Below are 16586 nucleotides of genomic sequence, written 5' to 3'. Positions count from 1 at the left end.
GAGATATTTATCTATACCTGGTTTCTGCCAGACCATTTCCCAGCATTCCAAACAATTTTTGTTGAATAGTGAATGAATCCTTGCTTTACCAGTTGGAGTCTTAGGCTCTACTAAAACTATGCTACTATTAAACACTATATTAATTTACTTCTGTATGTTGTCTCTCTAATCTGTTCTCTGATTGACCTCTTTATTTTTTTGTCTTTTTTTTACAGTTTCATTTTTATTTTTCAATTAAAAGGCATTTAAATTAATCTCTTCTTTTCACTATTCTTATCCCCTCCTCCCAACAAATTTTTAAAAATGAAGTCGTCAATACACAGCTGCATAGTTGACAAAAACCGAATTTACACATTAGCCCTGTCCAAAAGTGTAAGTCTGTATCTTCATATTAAGTTCATCACCTTTCTGTTAGAAGATGAGTACCATGTTTCATCTTCACTCTTCTGGACTCACGATTTCTCATTCTGTTGAGCAGATATCTAAAGTCTTTCAAAGTTATTTTTCTCTATAATGTTGTTATCATTGTATAAATATTTCTCCTAGTTTTGCTCACTTTGCTTTAAATCAGTTCATAGTCTTCTCAGTTTTTTCTGAAACTATTCCTTTAATAATTTTATGGCAAAACAATAAATATTTCATCACATTAATATACCACAATAATATTCATATCACAATTTGTTTATTCCTCAATAAAAGGACATCCCTTTAAATATCTAATTTTTGGCTACTAGGAAAAGAATGATTATAAGTATTTTTTCTACATATATATCCTTTTTCTCTTCCTTTGATTTGTTTAGAAGTATAGATCTAGTAGTGGTATATCTGGGTCAAAAGTTACGCACAATTTGGTAAACTTCTGGTCATAGTTCCAAATTGCTTTCTAGAATGGCTGAACCAATTTACACTTCCACCAACAATGTACTAGCTGAGAAGAGAATAAACATTTATTAAGCACCTACCATGTACCAGGCACTGTGCTAAGCAGTTTATAAATATTACTCAATTTGATCCTTGTACATTTTTCAAAGGCTTTTTTCAAAAAAATAATGTTGCTTATACAAATTATTCCCTTAATCTGCTCACTTTATTCTGCATTAGTTCATATAAATCGTGCCAGATTTCTTTGAAATTGTTCACTTAATAATTTGCTATATAATATTCAATTACACTCATATGCCCCATATGAACATAACAACAATGCCTGGGAAGGTGCTATTATTATCCCCATTTTACAGTTAAAGATATTAAGGCAGACAGATTGAGCTTTCCAGGGTCACACAGCCAGAAAGTGTCTAAGACTGGATTTGAATCAGAACTGCCTGATCTCAGCTCTAGTACTCTATCCATTGTGCCACCTAGCTGCCTACAAGTGTATATGTTTTCCCATACTTGAACCAGCATTAGTCATTTTCCTCTTTTCTTGACTGAAGAAAGATTTAGAGAAATGATAGAAGGCAAGAAGTGAGGCAACTACGTCAAAAGTGACTCAAATTCCAGTCCTTTGAAGGAACTTAAAACAATGACAAAACTTGAAACTATAGTGGACTGTCACTGATCCTGCACATGGTGCCAGGAAGCAGCAGGTGCTGTGCATGGTCATGAAAGCTTTATGATAAATTTGGGTTGTCTTTTGCTTTTCTTTGTATCCTCTATGCTTAGTACAGTGTCTGGCAAGTAGTAGGTACTTAATAAATACCTGTTGACTATTTCCTGAAGAAAAGACCCTAGAGCTAACAAGAAACAAATTTGATTGGTCAATCAATACTGTAGATAGATTGGAAATATGTAAAGCAAGGCAAGATTGACTCATGCTGCCTATTTACAAATTTTAAAACCTTGTCTATTTTGACTTCTTATTTCTTTAAACTGATAATATGAGTATAAGCCTTACATTAATGTATAAGATGTGTACCCATTTAATATATGTATATTCATATAGATTATCTAAATGTGACTTGCTGGAAGGCACTGATAGATACAATCTAAAGGATCCACCATCTCTGAGGAGAAAGGTAGCATGAGTTGGGGCAAAGGTGGGTAGGGGAAGGGAAGGTCCCAGAACTGCTTTCCCTAGTCTCCAAGGGGAAAGGGACTAGATTGGAATTATAGCTAACTTCCTCACTAAATATTGTTGGTGTGAGATATAATAGGCTCCATACAAAAGGCTCTTATTTTCCTGGTCACTAATCCTCAGTCTTCTCACACTAGAAGCATATATAAATTAAAATAAATAATATATTAATATTATATTTATGTTGCATGTTAATAAATAATATGATAAAGAAATTAAAATGAAATTCCTTATAGTAACTCTAAAAATATTAAGAAATAATATTTTTCTGTCTGAAGCCTTATCTAGACTTCCCTGTGTGAAGGTGCAGTCTTCATAAGAAAATGATTAAGGATGGAAAGTCAGGCTTTTAACAAAGAGTAACTCTTGTCTTGTTTACAACATTGCCTCTCCCACCTAGGAAGTGACTGGGATATTTTCTATTTTGCCTGTCCCCTAAAGTGAAAATTAAGATATTAATCAAAGGGAGGAGAAGGAGGAGAAAGAAAAAGAAAAAAGAAAAGTAAAGAAGTAAGATAATAAAAGGAAGAACAAGCAGAACACTTCTCAAGGACATTATAAGGCTGGCATTATGAAATCTAGTATACCACTTTACCACCCTCATAACTTTAATGTTTCAACTGCACACTGACTAAAGTATTAAAGAAGTAGGGTTATGGGGATGGAAGAGTAAAAGCAGGGACTTGTTTGAGCTCTCCCTCAAACCCCTTCAAACACCTGTAAAAATGACTAAATTCTAAAGCAGCAGAACCCACAAAGTGACAGAGTGAAACACATTTCTAGCCCAAGATAACCTGGAAGGTCGACAGGAAAAGTCTGTTGCACCAGGCTGGGAGAGGAGCATAGTCCAGCTTGGGCCATGCTGGCACAGACAGGCTGGAGCAGGCCTCAGGGGACTGGATCATTGGCAGCTGTGGTGGTTCCCAGACTTCTGAACCCCAAAAGACAACTTCTCAATTCCAAAGAAAACTTAAAAGATTGCAGTCCTGAGTGGTGGTCGTGGGGTGAGGAGGAGTGTTGGCATGGCAGAGCTTGTGGTGGTGGTAGAGAGGGAATCCTCCTTATAGTTCCAAGGGAGAAAAGAGTGCTTGAGGTCACTCACAGACCGGAGCACAGGTCAGGAGAGGAGTAAACATCTCTCCTTTAATCATACTACCTTGGAAGACCTGAAATTTTACAGATCCCTAAGTATCTCTGAAAACAGCTGCATAAAACCCCTGAAGCTTGGGACAGCATATACCCATTGTCCCCCATTTCCCCTCCCCCTCCCCCAACTGGAAGCAGAGTCCTAGCTTGACAAAGAGCTTAAAAAGTGAAGTAACTGGCTGGGAAAATGGGCAAACAGTAGGAAAAAAAATCAGACTACAGAATCTTACTTTGGTGAAAAGGAAGATGAAAACATATAACCAGAAGAAAATAACAAATTCAAAGCTCCTACATCAAAAGCCTCCAAGAAAAATATGAATTGGTTTCAGGTGATGGAAGATCTCAAAAAGGATATTGAAAATCAAGTAAGAGTACAGGAAACATTGGGAAGAGAAATGAAAGTGATGCAAGAAAATCATGAAAAAAGAGTCAACTGCTTGCTAAAGGAGACCCCCCCCCCAAAACACTGAAGAAAATAACACCTTAAAAACTAGACTAACCCAAATGGCAAAAAAAGTCCATAAAGCCAATGAGGAGATGAAGGTCTTAAAAAGCAGAACTGGCCAAGTGAAAAAGGAGGTCCAAAAGCTCACTGAAGAAAATAATTCCTTAAAAATTAGAATGGAGCAAATGGAAGCTAAAGAGTTTATGAGAAATCAAGAAATTATAAAACAAAACCAAAAGAATGAAAAAATAGAAGACAATGTGAAATATTTCATTGGAAACCAGTGACCTGGAAAATAGATCCAGGAGAGAGAATTTAAAAATTATTGGACTACCTGAAAGTCATGATTAAAAAAGAGAGCCTAGACATCATCTTTCAAGAAATTATCAAGGAAAACTGCCCTGATATTCTAGAACCAGAGGGTAAAATAGATATTGAAAGAATTCACCAACTGCCTCCTGAAAGAGATCCCAAAAGAAAAACTCCTAGGAGTATTGCAGCCAAATTCCAGAGTTTCCAGGTCATGGAGAAAATATTGCAAGCAGCCAGAAGCAATTCAAGTATTATGGAAACACAATCAGGATAACACAAAATCTAGCAACTTCTACATTAAGGGATTGGAGGGTTTGGAATAGAATATTCCAGAAGTCAAAGAAGCTAGGATTAAAACCAAAAATCACTACCCAGCAAAACTGAGTATAATCCTTTAGGGGGAAAAAATGAACATTAGAAAAAAATAAAATTAAGGGGCAAGAGAGGAATATTTTGGGAGGGAGAGATAGAATGGGGTAAATTATCTCACATAAGAGTTATAATGGAGGGGAAGAGGGGAGAAGTGAGAGATTAGAGGAAATGAATGAACTTTACTCTCATCGGATTTGGCTTAAGGAAGGAATAACACACACTCAATTGGGTATGAAAATCTATTTTACCCTACAGGAAAGTAGGGGGGAAGGGGATAAGTGGGACTTGGGGGGAATGATAGAAGGGAGGGCAAATGGGAGGAGGGGTAATCAGAAGTAAACATTTTTGAGGAGGCACAGGGTCAAAGGAGAGAATAAATGGGGGGCAAGATAGGATGGAAATATAGTTGTCTTTCACAAGTTGACTGTTATGGAAGTGTTTTCTGTGAGTACACATGTATAACCTATATTAAATTGCTTGCCTTCTCAATAGAGGTGGGTGGGGAGGGAGGGAAAAAATTTGGAACTCAAAGTTTTAAAAACGAACGTTAAAAATTGTTTTTACATGCAACAGGGAAATAAGACATACAGGCAATGAGGTATAGAAATCTATCTTGCCATACAAGAAAATAAAGGGGAAAGGGATATGAAAAGGGGGTATGTGATAGAATGGAGGGCAGATTGGGGGAAGCGATAATCAGAAGGCACGCTGTCTTGGGGTGGGGGAAGTAGAGATGGGGAGAAAATTTGGAACTCAAAATCTTGTGGGAGTGAATGTTCAATACTAAAAATAAATTAATAGAAAAATGTAGGATTGTGAAAAATATTACCTGGATTGGGTCCTTCTGTCCCTATTACAGTAGTATCAAGTACATTCCACCAAGATTGATACCACAGTCCCATACTACTTGCTCATGTTTGAGTATGACACATGCCTAATTGTACTAGCATTTTAGAATCTTGGAGGATGAAGGGAATGTACACTCATGAATAGCATATTTCTTGACTGTGAGAAAAGTAAAAGGAGCTAAAATTTCAGCTTAGAAAAACATTGAAAGATCATACAGTATATTGCCCATTTATTAAGACTTTCCACATATCGATAGCTTTCCTTAGAAATTCCAGTGTTAATATCACATTAGCAGATTAATGGACAGCTACTCTATATCTTACTGTGCAGAGATTGGGAAATTGAGGGACCCTACAAAGAAAATCCACTGCAAACACTTATTACTGATAGGTGGGTTAGTTGGGCTTCATGAAGAGTAGTGACAGTAATTGGCATTCAACTAGGCAGCCTGAGTTATTCTAGTCCATATAATGGCTCAGAAAGACATTTCAGTTGAATCTGCATACCATGTTTCAACAATAACTTCAAATAATGGGAAAGGACTGAACTCAAACCTTGTTTTGCCTTGTATTTCGCCTATAGAGTTCTGGGGTATGAACACATCTCAGAGAGTGTACAAAGTTGGCCAAAATGGACCCTCTACAGGTTTGGATTTAGGTCAGCAAGATTAGCTCTGACGAGGATAAGTACCAGCCCAAGGAATCCAGATATGAGGGCAGATAAATCAGCAGATTTTATGTCTTGCATGTAATTGCCTGTGCTCATTGATACACATGTAAATTACGACATGTGACAATACATGTTTATTTTGCCTATTTGAATATATAATCTATGCACACAGGGGAGTTAAGAAAGTAAGTTGAGGGCATTGATTGGGTAAGAAGACTGTACTTTTGACAATAACATGAAATTGAGGGAGGCTTTGGGGTAAAAGGTTTTGTTTTGAACTTGCTGCTGTTAAAGATGTCTCTGGGACATCCAGTTCAAGATGTCCAACAGGCACTGGCGATTCAAGACTGGAGATCAGGAGAGGTTAGGGCTGAGTAAAAGAGGTAATTAAATCCATGAGTTGATGAGATCACCAAACAGAATAGTATATAAAAAAGGTCCAGGACAGAGCCTTGGAGGACAGAGTTATCAGGCACGCAGTCAAGACAGGTAAAAAAAGAACTAGGAGAGAGCACTATAACAGAAACTTTAGAAGTGAGCAGATCCAGGAAGAGGGTGACTCACTGTCAAATGTTGGCGAGGTCAAGGATGACGACTGAGGATATTGGACTTGGCAATTAAAGAGATCACCAGTGACTTTGGAGAGCAATTAGTCAAATGATGAAGTCAGGCTGAAGAGTACAGAATTGAGAAATGGAAGTATGAATTGTAGATGGCTTTCTCAAGGAATTTAGCCATAAAAGGAAGGCAGGGAAGGTCAGATCAAGGAGAAACATAAATATTTGCAGGCAGCAGGGACAGAGATGGAAGATTAATGAGTGGCGATGATAGTGAGGGCACTCTGCTGGAAATGGGACAGAAGGGAATGGAGGGCACGAACTGCACATGTACAGATGTTTGCCTTAGCAAGGAGAAAGATCATTTCTTCCATGTGAGACATCAGTGAAGGAAATGAAATTTGAGTGAGATTAGGAAATAACAGCAGCTAACATAGTGCTTTGCTGTGAATGCAGAGCCAATTTGTAAGTTTGGAATTATGTAAAGTGTTTAAAATGGCCATATTCTTTAATCCAGAGGAATCATACAAGGAGGAATGATACAAGGAGGTCATTGATAAAAGTCGTTCTATACACCAGAATATTTATAGCAGTGCTTTTTGAGGTAACAAAGAATTTGAAAGTGACTAAATATGGTACAAGAATGCAAGAGTATTACTGTGCTATAAGAAATGAATGTGTTAAATACCAATCCCCCATTTGTATGTTTATTTAAAAAATGTGAAATTAATACACGCACAAACACAAATAAAGAATTACATGTGAAATTGTAAGCTGGCTGAAGTCTCCTATATTTTTTGGTGGTGTTCATCTTTTCAGGCCATCAGAACCTACCTGTGTATGTTCTGCTAGCAAAGTGTAGTTTTCAGGCCCTAATAAAACATTATATGGACCAAGAAATGTAAATTTATATAGAATTTTCCATGAAAAACACAGACAAGAATTATGCCAAGTGAGAAGGGCTGGATAGTTTCCAATGATGTTAAAAAAAAAACAAACGTAGAGGTCCAGGACTGAAATCACCAACAACATTGGAATACTGAAGAAATTCCTTAATCAGAAAATTATAGAATTACCCTTATTGGAGTTTCAGGTTTATTGCCTTATGTGTGATTTTATTAAGTATTGTGCCAGTTCTTTACACACAGCAGTACACTGTAACAAAAATAATATTTAATATACAGTTACCTCAGAGGTAACTTTTTAAGGAACAGATCAATTCTATAAAATTAGCACACAGGTACACATTCTAATCTGATCAAGAGTAGAACTATTCCATTTCAACTTGCTTTTGATCTTTATAGTTCTTTATACTTGCTTCAAATTTGTTAAGCACATGCTGACAGACATCCATGAGCTCAGTAAGGCCCTGCCGAAAAGGTTCAACAGCTGGAAGACCCCCTTTAGTCTGGATGCGAAAATTAATTTTGCTTTCTGAAGGGTGGGTGATACTGTACCCACAGAACTCTACTTCTGGGTTCTTCATGATCATGTAACGTAGAGAGTTTCCAAGAGTATGGTCCTCATCATACAACACAAATGTGACACAGTTTCCATCTGTTCCAGCTGCCTGGACCATTTCCAATACAGGTTTCCTCTCCCCTTCTTCCACCATCTTGGCCTTCTTTAGTGAACACTTCTATTTTTCAGTTCATTTCAAAGATTATGGTTTGGCACACTGGTCTGCACATACAATATAAAATGTTAAAATAAGAAACTGCTCCTGAACTTGTATCTCTCCCCCATTCATACCCCAAATAAAGACCAAACAGCTAGTGTTTATATAGAGCTTTCAATTTTGCAAAGTACTTTTACAAATATTACTTATTTTGCTCCCCCCCAAACTGCTTATTATCCCCATTTTAAATTAGAGGAAACCAGGGCTGAGAGGTTAAGTGTCTTGCGTGGGGTCATACAACTAATAACGTTGTGATATGTGAACTCAGATCTTCTTAACTCAGTCCATCAAGCTATGTTTAGGACCAATTAGCTGCCTTCTAAAACTTCATTTTACCATCAATTTGCTAGCAAATACTTTTCTCGTTTATTAGGGAAGCAGTAAAGTGTAATGTAATGAATAATGGTTTTAAAGACATAGGCCCTGAGCTCATGCACTGGCTTAATCACTTACTAGCTATGTGACTGTGGAGAAGTTATTTATTTAAACTCAGTGAAAGCTTAAGCTTGGTTCCTTCATCTGCAAAAGGGGGATAAGAGGTTTTGGAACTAAGATCCCTCTTAATTACTGCCTGATATAAATGTTGGTTCAAATAAAGGCTGAATGGGAAAGATTTTCAAGAACAATCTTGCCTCCAGGGCTAAGTTGAGGTAGTACAGAGAAAAGATAAAGCAATATAAATTAGTACACCATTGTGTGATGTTTATGGAGTTTATGCAGTCTAAAAACTTTACATAAGCTTATTTGGCCCTTGAGGACTTTGCTGCATTATGACACAACCAAGAGGTAGGCCTATCCAATTTCCTTCAGAAATCTTTTATTCATGGAAACTTCTGCCTTTTTGGCCAAAATCATAATCTTTCTGCAACTGCATTCGAGGGACAACTGCGTACCTTAGAGATCCAAAATTAACACAACAATTTTAGGCTTATAGACTTAGAAATGAAAAAATCTAAATCTAACTCCCTCATTTTACTGATAAGGAAACCGAGGTCCAAAGACTTTACATTACAAGCATTTTCATTTTACATAAATGGACCATTCTGCAGATCTTTATGTAAAGTGATTTTTACATAATGAGAATTTGCCTGTGGATGTGGAGAAGGGAGGGAAGCAAGAAAGGTGTTCTGCACTCATGGTAGGAGGGGGCTGGTACATAGTTCAAGGACACCATGGAGGACAGTGACAGAAAAGCAAGAACAGGAGGAGGAACACATGGGGACTGAGGTTAGCCAAGTAGAGGGGTTTGGCTGGAACCAAGAGGAAGAACAAAAGTGGCTGGCATGCGGGGGCTGGATGCAGACCAGGAGAGGATGGGTGAATGTGGTACCAAAGTACAGATGGTTAGGTCAGACACAGGGCAGGCTGGATGTGCAGATTGAGGAGGCTCCCCTCTTGGGACCTAACATCTCAAGCCAAGCCCTGGTTCCAGCAGCAGTGGCCTGTGTGTGTCCATTCTGCTTTCATTTTTTTTTTTTTTTAATGATGTTGGTGGTGAGTAGGAAGCTGCTGAACAGAAAGGCAGGTATGAAGAGACCAGTACTGTATTGTAAAGTTAACAGATTTTTTTTTGGAATGTGGAGCTCTTTCAGAATCCTTTACACATTTGTTTAATGTGAATTTATGTAAAGTGAAAACTCTGTGTACTTGGCCAAGTTCACACAGATATTAAAAGATCTGAGGCAGGATTTAAACTCAGGTCCTCCTGACTTTACGTCCAACATCTATCCACTGTGCCACATGGCAGTTTGGCCTTCTGCTGCAAAGTCACACACCTACATAATTTTAAAAAGGCTTCTAAAACAATGGATAGTTCCTTTAGAAAAGGATTTACGAAGAAAGAGACAAGAATTGCCCAGAATGAAACTTTACTGAAAATCTTTAAGCAAATCTAGGTGATCACTTGACAAATATGTGGTGGATGAGATTCTTAAGTAACGGTTAGACTAAGCCCTACAGTACTTCAATAACAACTGACAAGCATGCATATACTGATTCTTCCTGTTGGTCAAGTGTTTTGGTACCCACCTGGGGTTCACCTTGTAGCACAATTATTATCACATCAGAAGAATTCTTCTGTGGGTAAGACAAAAAAACCATCATTTACTTCATTTGTCTCACACATAACGATCTCAAAATAAATATGATGCAAGTTGGTTAGATCAGCTCTCTTACCCAAAGGGAGCAAGGGGAACACAGAAATTGTGCAAGTTTGGGCAGCTAATGGACATCCATGAACAGTCCTTGACTTCAAACCTTTACTTTACATACCTACATGGTTTGAATCTTACTTAAGTTTAATGTAGGTATAACAATGCCTCTCTTCCTTAAAATCCAGATCTAGATTATTTTAGACTAAAAACTTTTTTTATTAGATGAGTCATAACAAGACTAGATCATATAATTTCTAGTGCAAAAATCTTTTTTTCATAGTTGTCTGTGCTAATTATGCATGTAATGGAATATTACTGCATCATAAGACCTTTTGAAGAGCTTTGATGAATCCTCAAATAAAGTTTTTCTAATGAATAAGTTAAAATTATACAAGATTCTATGACATATGTGTCAATGGAGATAGCTTTGTTCCACCACAGAGCTGTAAAACTGACAGTCTGCCCAAGATTTTCATTAGCATCTTGGAAATCTTTACAGTATTCAAACAAAATGATTAATGTACTGATAGCAAGGTTTTTCAAATGATTTCATTCATAGATAAAATTGTACACCAAGTGTGGGAGTACCAGCAAGTCTCAGTAGAAACCATAATAATTATTGTCTGCTTCATAAGCTCATCTCTTTAACAGTAAAATTGTCTAGTGATGCTATATGGCTGCAAATAATAGTACACCATGATTCTGGAAGAATGAAAATTACAAGTAACCCAAATAGCAATGAAAAAATGGAGTTTAAGAAAGGAAATTGCAGTGCATTACCAATGACAAGCTGTAAATGTAGAAAGGAAATGCTACCTAAAGATCTAAAACTACAATAGAGTTTTATAGTGAATATGCAATTATTACAAGGCAGTGAGGCCTGTAGTGGATAAAGCATTGGTCTTAACTGTCAGAAAGACCCAGGTCTAAGTTTTGTCTTTGACATCAACTATGTGACTGTGGGCAAGTCATGTGAACTCTCAGTGCTCCAATTAAGTTATAAATAAGTTGCCGACCTGAAACAGAAGTATATATGGAGCACAGCCTACGTAAATGAAACCAAATTCCAGATTCTCTCCCTAAAATGCAATTACTACTTCCTTTCAGTAGGCTCCATTTTAAACAGAATTTCTTCACTGAAGCAATGAAAGATAAAGGGCTAATGGTTCCTTGACTGAATGTGTTAAATGTGAATGTGTTAAATGATGTCTTTTTTATTTTGATGAATTTTTTTCTCATTAAGTAGAACTTAGAGTAGTATATGCAAATTACAAAATTCCTTTAAGCACATTCCTTTTGGCAAAGGTTTGTTAAATTATATTTATCTTGTATGAGACTAAAATTTAATAATTACAATGACAAACTACAATCAAGATAATTAACTTCACTTGGGGTCTAGAAATATCTTTTTTAAAAATCAATGTATAAGGCAAAGTGTGGGCTGTCACACACTATAGACAAATAGTGTTACAGAGAAACACCTAATATGACAATATTTCTATTTTTATGAGTAATTATATTTCTCTGTCTTTTATTCTCTGTGTTTTGTAGTGCTCAATTTTTTAAAATTTTTGCATATTTTTATTTTAATGTTGACTGGCTTGATCAGACCAGCAGCTATTTGCCAAATTTTATAATTTCTAGGATTCAAAAGTTTAGGAAGACAATGAGACAGACCATTTGAAATCATGATTGTCCTAGTATGTACAGAATGTATGACTGTTTTGAAGTTAATTTCTTAATTGTTTCAGAACCGGACCAAACAAAATAAGAGTTTTGATATACAATTACCTTAACTATACAAATTCAAAATCATGATGAAATGAAATGTATGGGTCATAACAGAGAGGAAATGTTCTGGTTAGCTGATCTGTAAAGAGATTTATATTTAGTAAGCAACTATTTCACCATTAATGCCATTTATAAAAATTATCCTTTCAATGACTAAAACATTCATACCTTATAGTCTGGAGATCCCACTGCTGGGCATAAACACTAAGGAGGTAAAAAACAGAAATGGTCAGCACACACCAAAATATTTATAATCTCTTGTAACAGCAAACAAAAAACCAAACCATTTTTTGCAATAATGGGGGAATGTTTTTTTGGTTTTTTTTTTTTAGCAAATTGCGGTATAAAAATGCAATGAACTATGATTATGTAATAATAATGATTATGGAATATGAGGAATCCAAGGATACGTAGGGACAGCAACGACACTAACCAGAAGTTGAAACCAAAATCTGTAATTACAATGACCAAGCCTGGCTCCAAAGTAAAGATATGAATATACCGTGACACATGACTGATATGATGGTAGATTTTAATGCATGCTTTTTACCCTTTTTTCTCTTATTCTTTGTCTTAAGGGACAGTTCTTTGGTTGATGTAGGGATGAAGTAGGAACTGAAGATATAAAGTCAAAAAGATCAATGAAAATGAAAGAGAAAAAGATACCTTCTAGTTTGAATTCAACTTGGTTGGATGACAACACTGGAATTCCTAACTTTTTTAGTCAGCTAAAGGATGGTAAATCCTGTCTTGGAGCTACATGCATCTTATGGTATTAGATATTTTCTGTAGGTAATATTTTGTTTGCATTTTTTCTATTTCTATATTATAAAAATATTTCTATATTTTATTTATAATACTATTCCACTTTTCCTTTAATAAGGCAATTCAATAAAAATTATGATTATTAAATTTGACCAATTCCCCTACAAAAATCAAAATTATATCAGCCATATCAGGAAAAAATAGATATACTAAGACAATAATAGGAATGAGTTTTTAAAAAATATGGTTCAACTACTCTTTAGTGAACATATACCAAGTGCATAGTAGATACTGACCTAAATTCTATGGGGAGTTCAAAGATCAGACAAAGTGCTTGTCCAAATTAGCTCTAATCTGAAAGGAAATATAAGACAAAATACCAAAGTTTATTTGGAAGACGCCTGGGAACCTACATTTCCTCTAAGGAGCAGGTAGGATACAAAGGTAGAAATACCACAAAATCCTAAGGACTCCAGGCAAACCATACTACTAGCCATCCTCTTTACGTATTCTTCTCTCACATTTCAGTAACTTACTCTCAATCCCTGCCTATTTAAATTCTTTCCAACTTTTAAAACCTTGTTCAAATGTTACCTGCTATCGGGAAAGGCAGAAAGAATAAAGCCTTGAGGAGCTCAAATTCTACCCCTGACTCTTACTGGTCAAATGACTCTGGGCAAGTCATTTATCTTTCAGTCCTCATCTGTAAAATGAGTATAATGAATAATACCTACCTCTTAGGATAATTGTAAGGATCAAACAACATAATATATGTTCAGAGACTTGCAAACCTAATGTGATATATGTTAGCAGTTACAATTATTACTATCTGCGTGACTTAAGCCCCACTTCATCTGTACATTAAGGAGGTTGTACTAGATGGCCTATAAGGTTTTTAGTTCCAAATCTATGATTGTGTGTCTATCAGTTTTAAATCAGTCATCCTTCAATTCTCAAACAGTATTTTGCATGAAGTGCTCTGAATAAAGGCATTTTATTACTGTCAAATGGAAATAACCTGAAAAGAGTATAATGGTTATCAGAAATATCTCAACATATGGTGAACTTATTCTTCTATTACACTGCTATGTGGTTTTTCTTTCAAGACGGATATTGTTTGCAGTATTATACATGATCATCAAACTGCTGCTAGAATGCTCACACCTGTTACTGCAAAATTTAAATCCCACTTTTCCTGGGAATTTACTCTAGGTCAGGGTGAGGCTGACTGGTACAGGGTTCCACCCAGGTCTCTGGGATTCAACCACACAGCAGCCTTTTTCCAGACCATGTGTGAACACTGGGCCCAAGATTTCCACACCAGTCCCAGGAACAACTGGGATTGGCTCCAAACTTGAAGCCACTGCTAAGGTTACCTAAAAGAAACTGGAAAAAGGAGACAGTATTCTCACTCAAAGGCCAGCAACCAGGTACTTCTGGTTTGATGTGATGAAAGCCCTGGGGGAGAGAGAGAACTAGTGGTGATTTGAGAAGAAACAGTTTCATCAGATGCTCACCTAAACACCCCTGCCCACCCCAAATTTTGAGATTAAACAACCTATTTCAACATCCCAATGACACCCTTGCCCCCTTCACTTAATATCTTTTCCCAATCAACATCAAACTGTGGTACAGTAAATAAAAAATATTACTTCTATAGATTCAAAGGATTTGGAGTTGGAGATCATCAATAGTCCATCTTCCCTCCTTTTACAAATGAGGAAACTGAGACACAAATTTTAGATGACTTGTTTAAATATAACTTGGTATAAATACCAGGGCTGTGACAGGAAGTCCAGATGCTCTGAATCTAAATTGAGATCTCTTTACACCATATTATCCTTTACCCCTTTGGGCCTTAATTGCCACACTGGTAGATTGGGATAACCACAGCTTGTGTTAATTTACCATTTACTTTCCTCACAAGAGCCTTGTAAATAAGGTGACGCTCATATGATTATTATTTGTTTAGTCATTTTTCAGTGACTAAACTTTGACCCTGTGACCCCATTTGGGGTCATCTTAGCAAAGATACTGGAGTAGTTTCCCATTCCCTTCTCTAACTCATTTTACAGACTGGAGGCAAACAGGATTAAGTGACTTGCTCAGGGTCAAACTGCTAATAAGCGTCTGGGGTCATATGTGAACCTGGGTCTTCCTGACTGGCTATCTATCCACAGTCATTACTGCATAATCAAAGATCAGGCAAACTCACTTAATCTGTCTGCCTCAGTTTCCTCACCTGTAAAATGGGGTAATAAGAACACCTAACTCCCAGGATTGTGTGTCCCCAACGAGATAAAAGGCTTTGCAAACTTTAAAGTGCTATGTGAGCGCTCGTTAGTATTTTTAGAGCTGGGGTTCTAACCCCATCCAGCTCTGGGGTTCTTCATTTTTGCGTGTCATGCCTATGGATTCTTTTGTGGAATAATGCTTTCAAACGTATATGACATGCGAGATTAAAAACGGAACCAAACACACTGATATAAAACCGTAATTCTGCCCTTCGATTTCCTGCACGGTACCCCTGATATCTTCCCCAGGGCCAAGGCTTCCCATGACTAAGGAGGTAACCAGGGAGCCGGGGTGTCCTTCAAGATCCCACCGAGAGCTAGCTACGTGGTCGGATGCAGGACGGAGTCTCCTCAACTTTATTCTGGGCTTCAAACACCCAGAAAGGGAATTTCCAGCAGAAGCTCCACAAGGGACTCCGCGAACATGCACTTCATACCGCTTGCTTAAAGACTCCTGCCTCCCCTCACTTTGAAATCTGTCCGGCTGGTCTGTGCTTCCTTCCGGGCCTCCGGCCTCGGCAACAAACAGCGATGCCTTTGCCACCTCCTCCCCGCTTCCCAGACACCGAGCCTGAGGCTGCTGCCGCTCCCGCTGCCCGGTACCCCCGCAGGGCGGCCGGCCGGCCTCGCTGCCCCAGGCCTCAGCTCGGCGGGGCCTGACGCGCGCAGCCCGGCTCCGATCGCCCGGGAAGCCCCCCCGAGCCTCGTTCTCGCCAGGGAACGCTCGCGCAGAGTCCTCCACGTGTCGCGGACTACCTACCGAGGTTCCTCCGGGGGTGGAGGTCAAACCAAGCCACTTGGAAGAAGGGAAGCCAACTTCTAGTCTACAGGGGGTCAGACGAAGGAAAGGCCTTGTTCCTCTGCGGCTAAGAACGTGTCCACCAGCCTCGAAGCAGAAACCGGATATCCCGTGGGCATCCGGCGAGAGCAAGAGGAACTGCCATAGAAAAGGGAAGGTAGAGCGCCGCCATCCTCCTTGCGGCGGGTCCTCCAGGGCGAGTTCTTAAAGGAGCCGCACCTCACTAAGTGGCTGGTACAAGAGAGCGAGTCATGTATGTATGTGTGCATGTATAGCGTTTATATGTGTACATATAGCATATCTATATCGGTTGGTACAGATTGATTTAGATACAGATATGTTCACTAGCTATGTATCTGGACATATATTTATCTATAAATATATATCTCTAGGGATATAGGAATATATATCTACATTTGGGTAGATATACTGTTAGTGCATTTTATTATTTATTAATTATTATTCTATATTATACATTTATATTATAGTAACATAAATATTAATTTAATTATATTAATACGTTTAATATAATTATATTATATATGTATTATTATGTGTTATTTATTATTTCATTTCTCCAAAAGGTGGAAAAGCAGAAAGGGAAGGCTTAACTTTAAAAATATATAATATATATTTTGAACTTAAACACTAAAAAAAGAACATTTCCAGCCGAACACCACAA

General features: G+C 37.5%; 1 protein-coding gene and 1 non-coding gene across 11 annotated transcripts; both read right to left on the bottom strand.

The window, feature by feature from the left end:
- Positions 1–7511: 7511 nt before the first annotated feature.
- Positions 7512–16003, bottom strand: LOC140527864 (DNA-directed RNA polymerases I and III subunit RPAC2-like). Of its 10 annotated transcripts, none has more exons than XM_072645116.1 (7): positions 15866–16003; positions 14188–14269; positions 13108–13165; positions 12215–12250; positions 12047–12125; positions 10131–10178; positions 7512–8107 (listed from the first exon to the last, which is right to left on the bottom strand). In XM_072645116.1, exon 7 carries the CDS (start codon positions 8037–8039, stop codon positions 7695–7697), a length of 345 nt encoding a protein of 114 aa, XP_072501217.1. In that variant the 5' UTR covers positions 8040–8107; positions 10131–10178; positions 12047–12125; positions 12215–12250; positions 13108–13165; positions 14188–14269; positions 15866–16003; the 3' UTR covers positions 7512–7694. The 10 variants fall into 10 exon arrangements, with proteins under 10 accessions (XP_072501217.1, XP_072501218.1, XP_072501222.1 ...); XM_072645117.1 differs by having other exon boundaries at positions 14224–14269; XM_072645121.1 differs by lacking the exon at positions 12047–12125.
- On the bottom strand, positions 13923–14102 carry LOC140530646 (small Cajal body-specific RNA 16). The gene has a single exon (XR_011976074.1).
- Positions 16004–16586: the final 583 nt, after the last annotated feature.

This window comes from Notamacropus eugenii, chromosome 2, assembly GCF_028372415.1.
Source record: "Notamacropus eugenii isolate mMacEug1 chromosome 2, mMacEug1.pri_v2, whole genome shotgun sequence".
NCBI classification, from domain to species: Eukaryota; Metazoa; Chordata; class Mammalia; order Diprotodontia; family Macropodidae; genus Notamacropus; species Notamacropus eugenii.
Note: the sequence above shows the minus strand (reverse complement) of the source record. Positions and strands in the feature narration are given on the sequence as shown.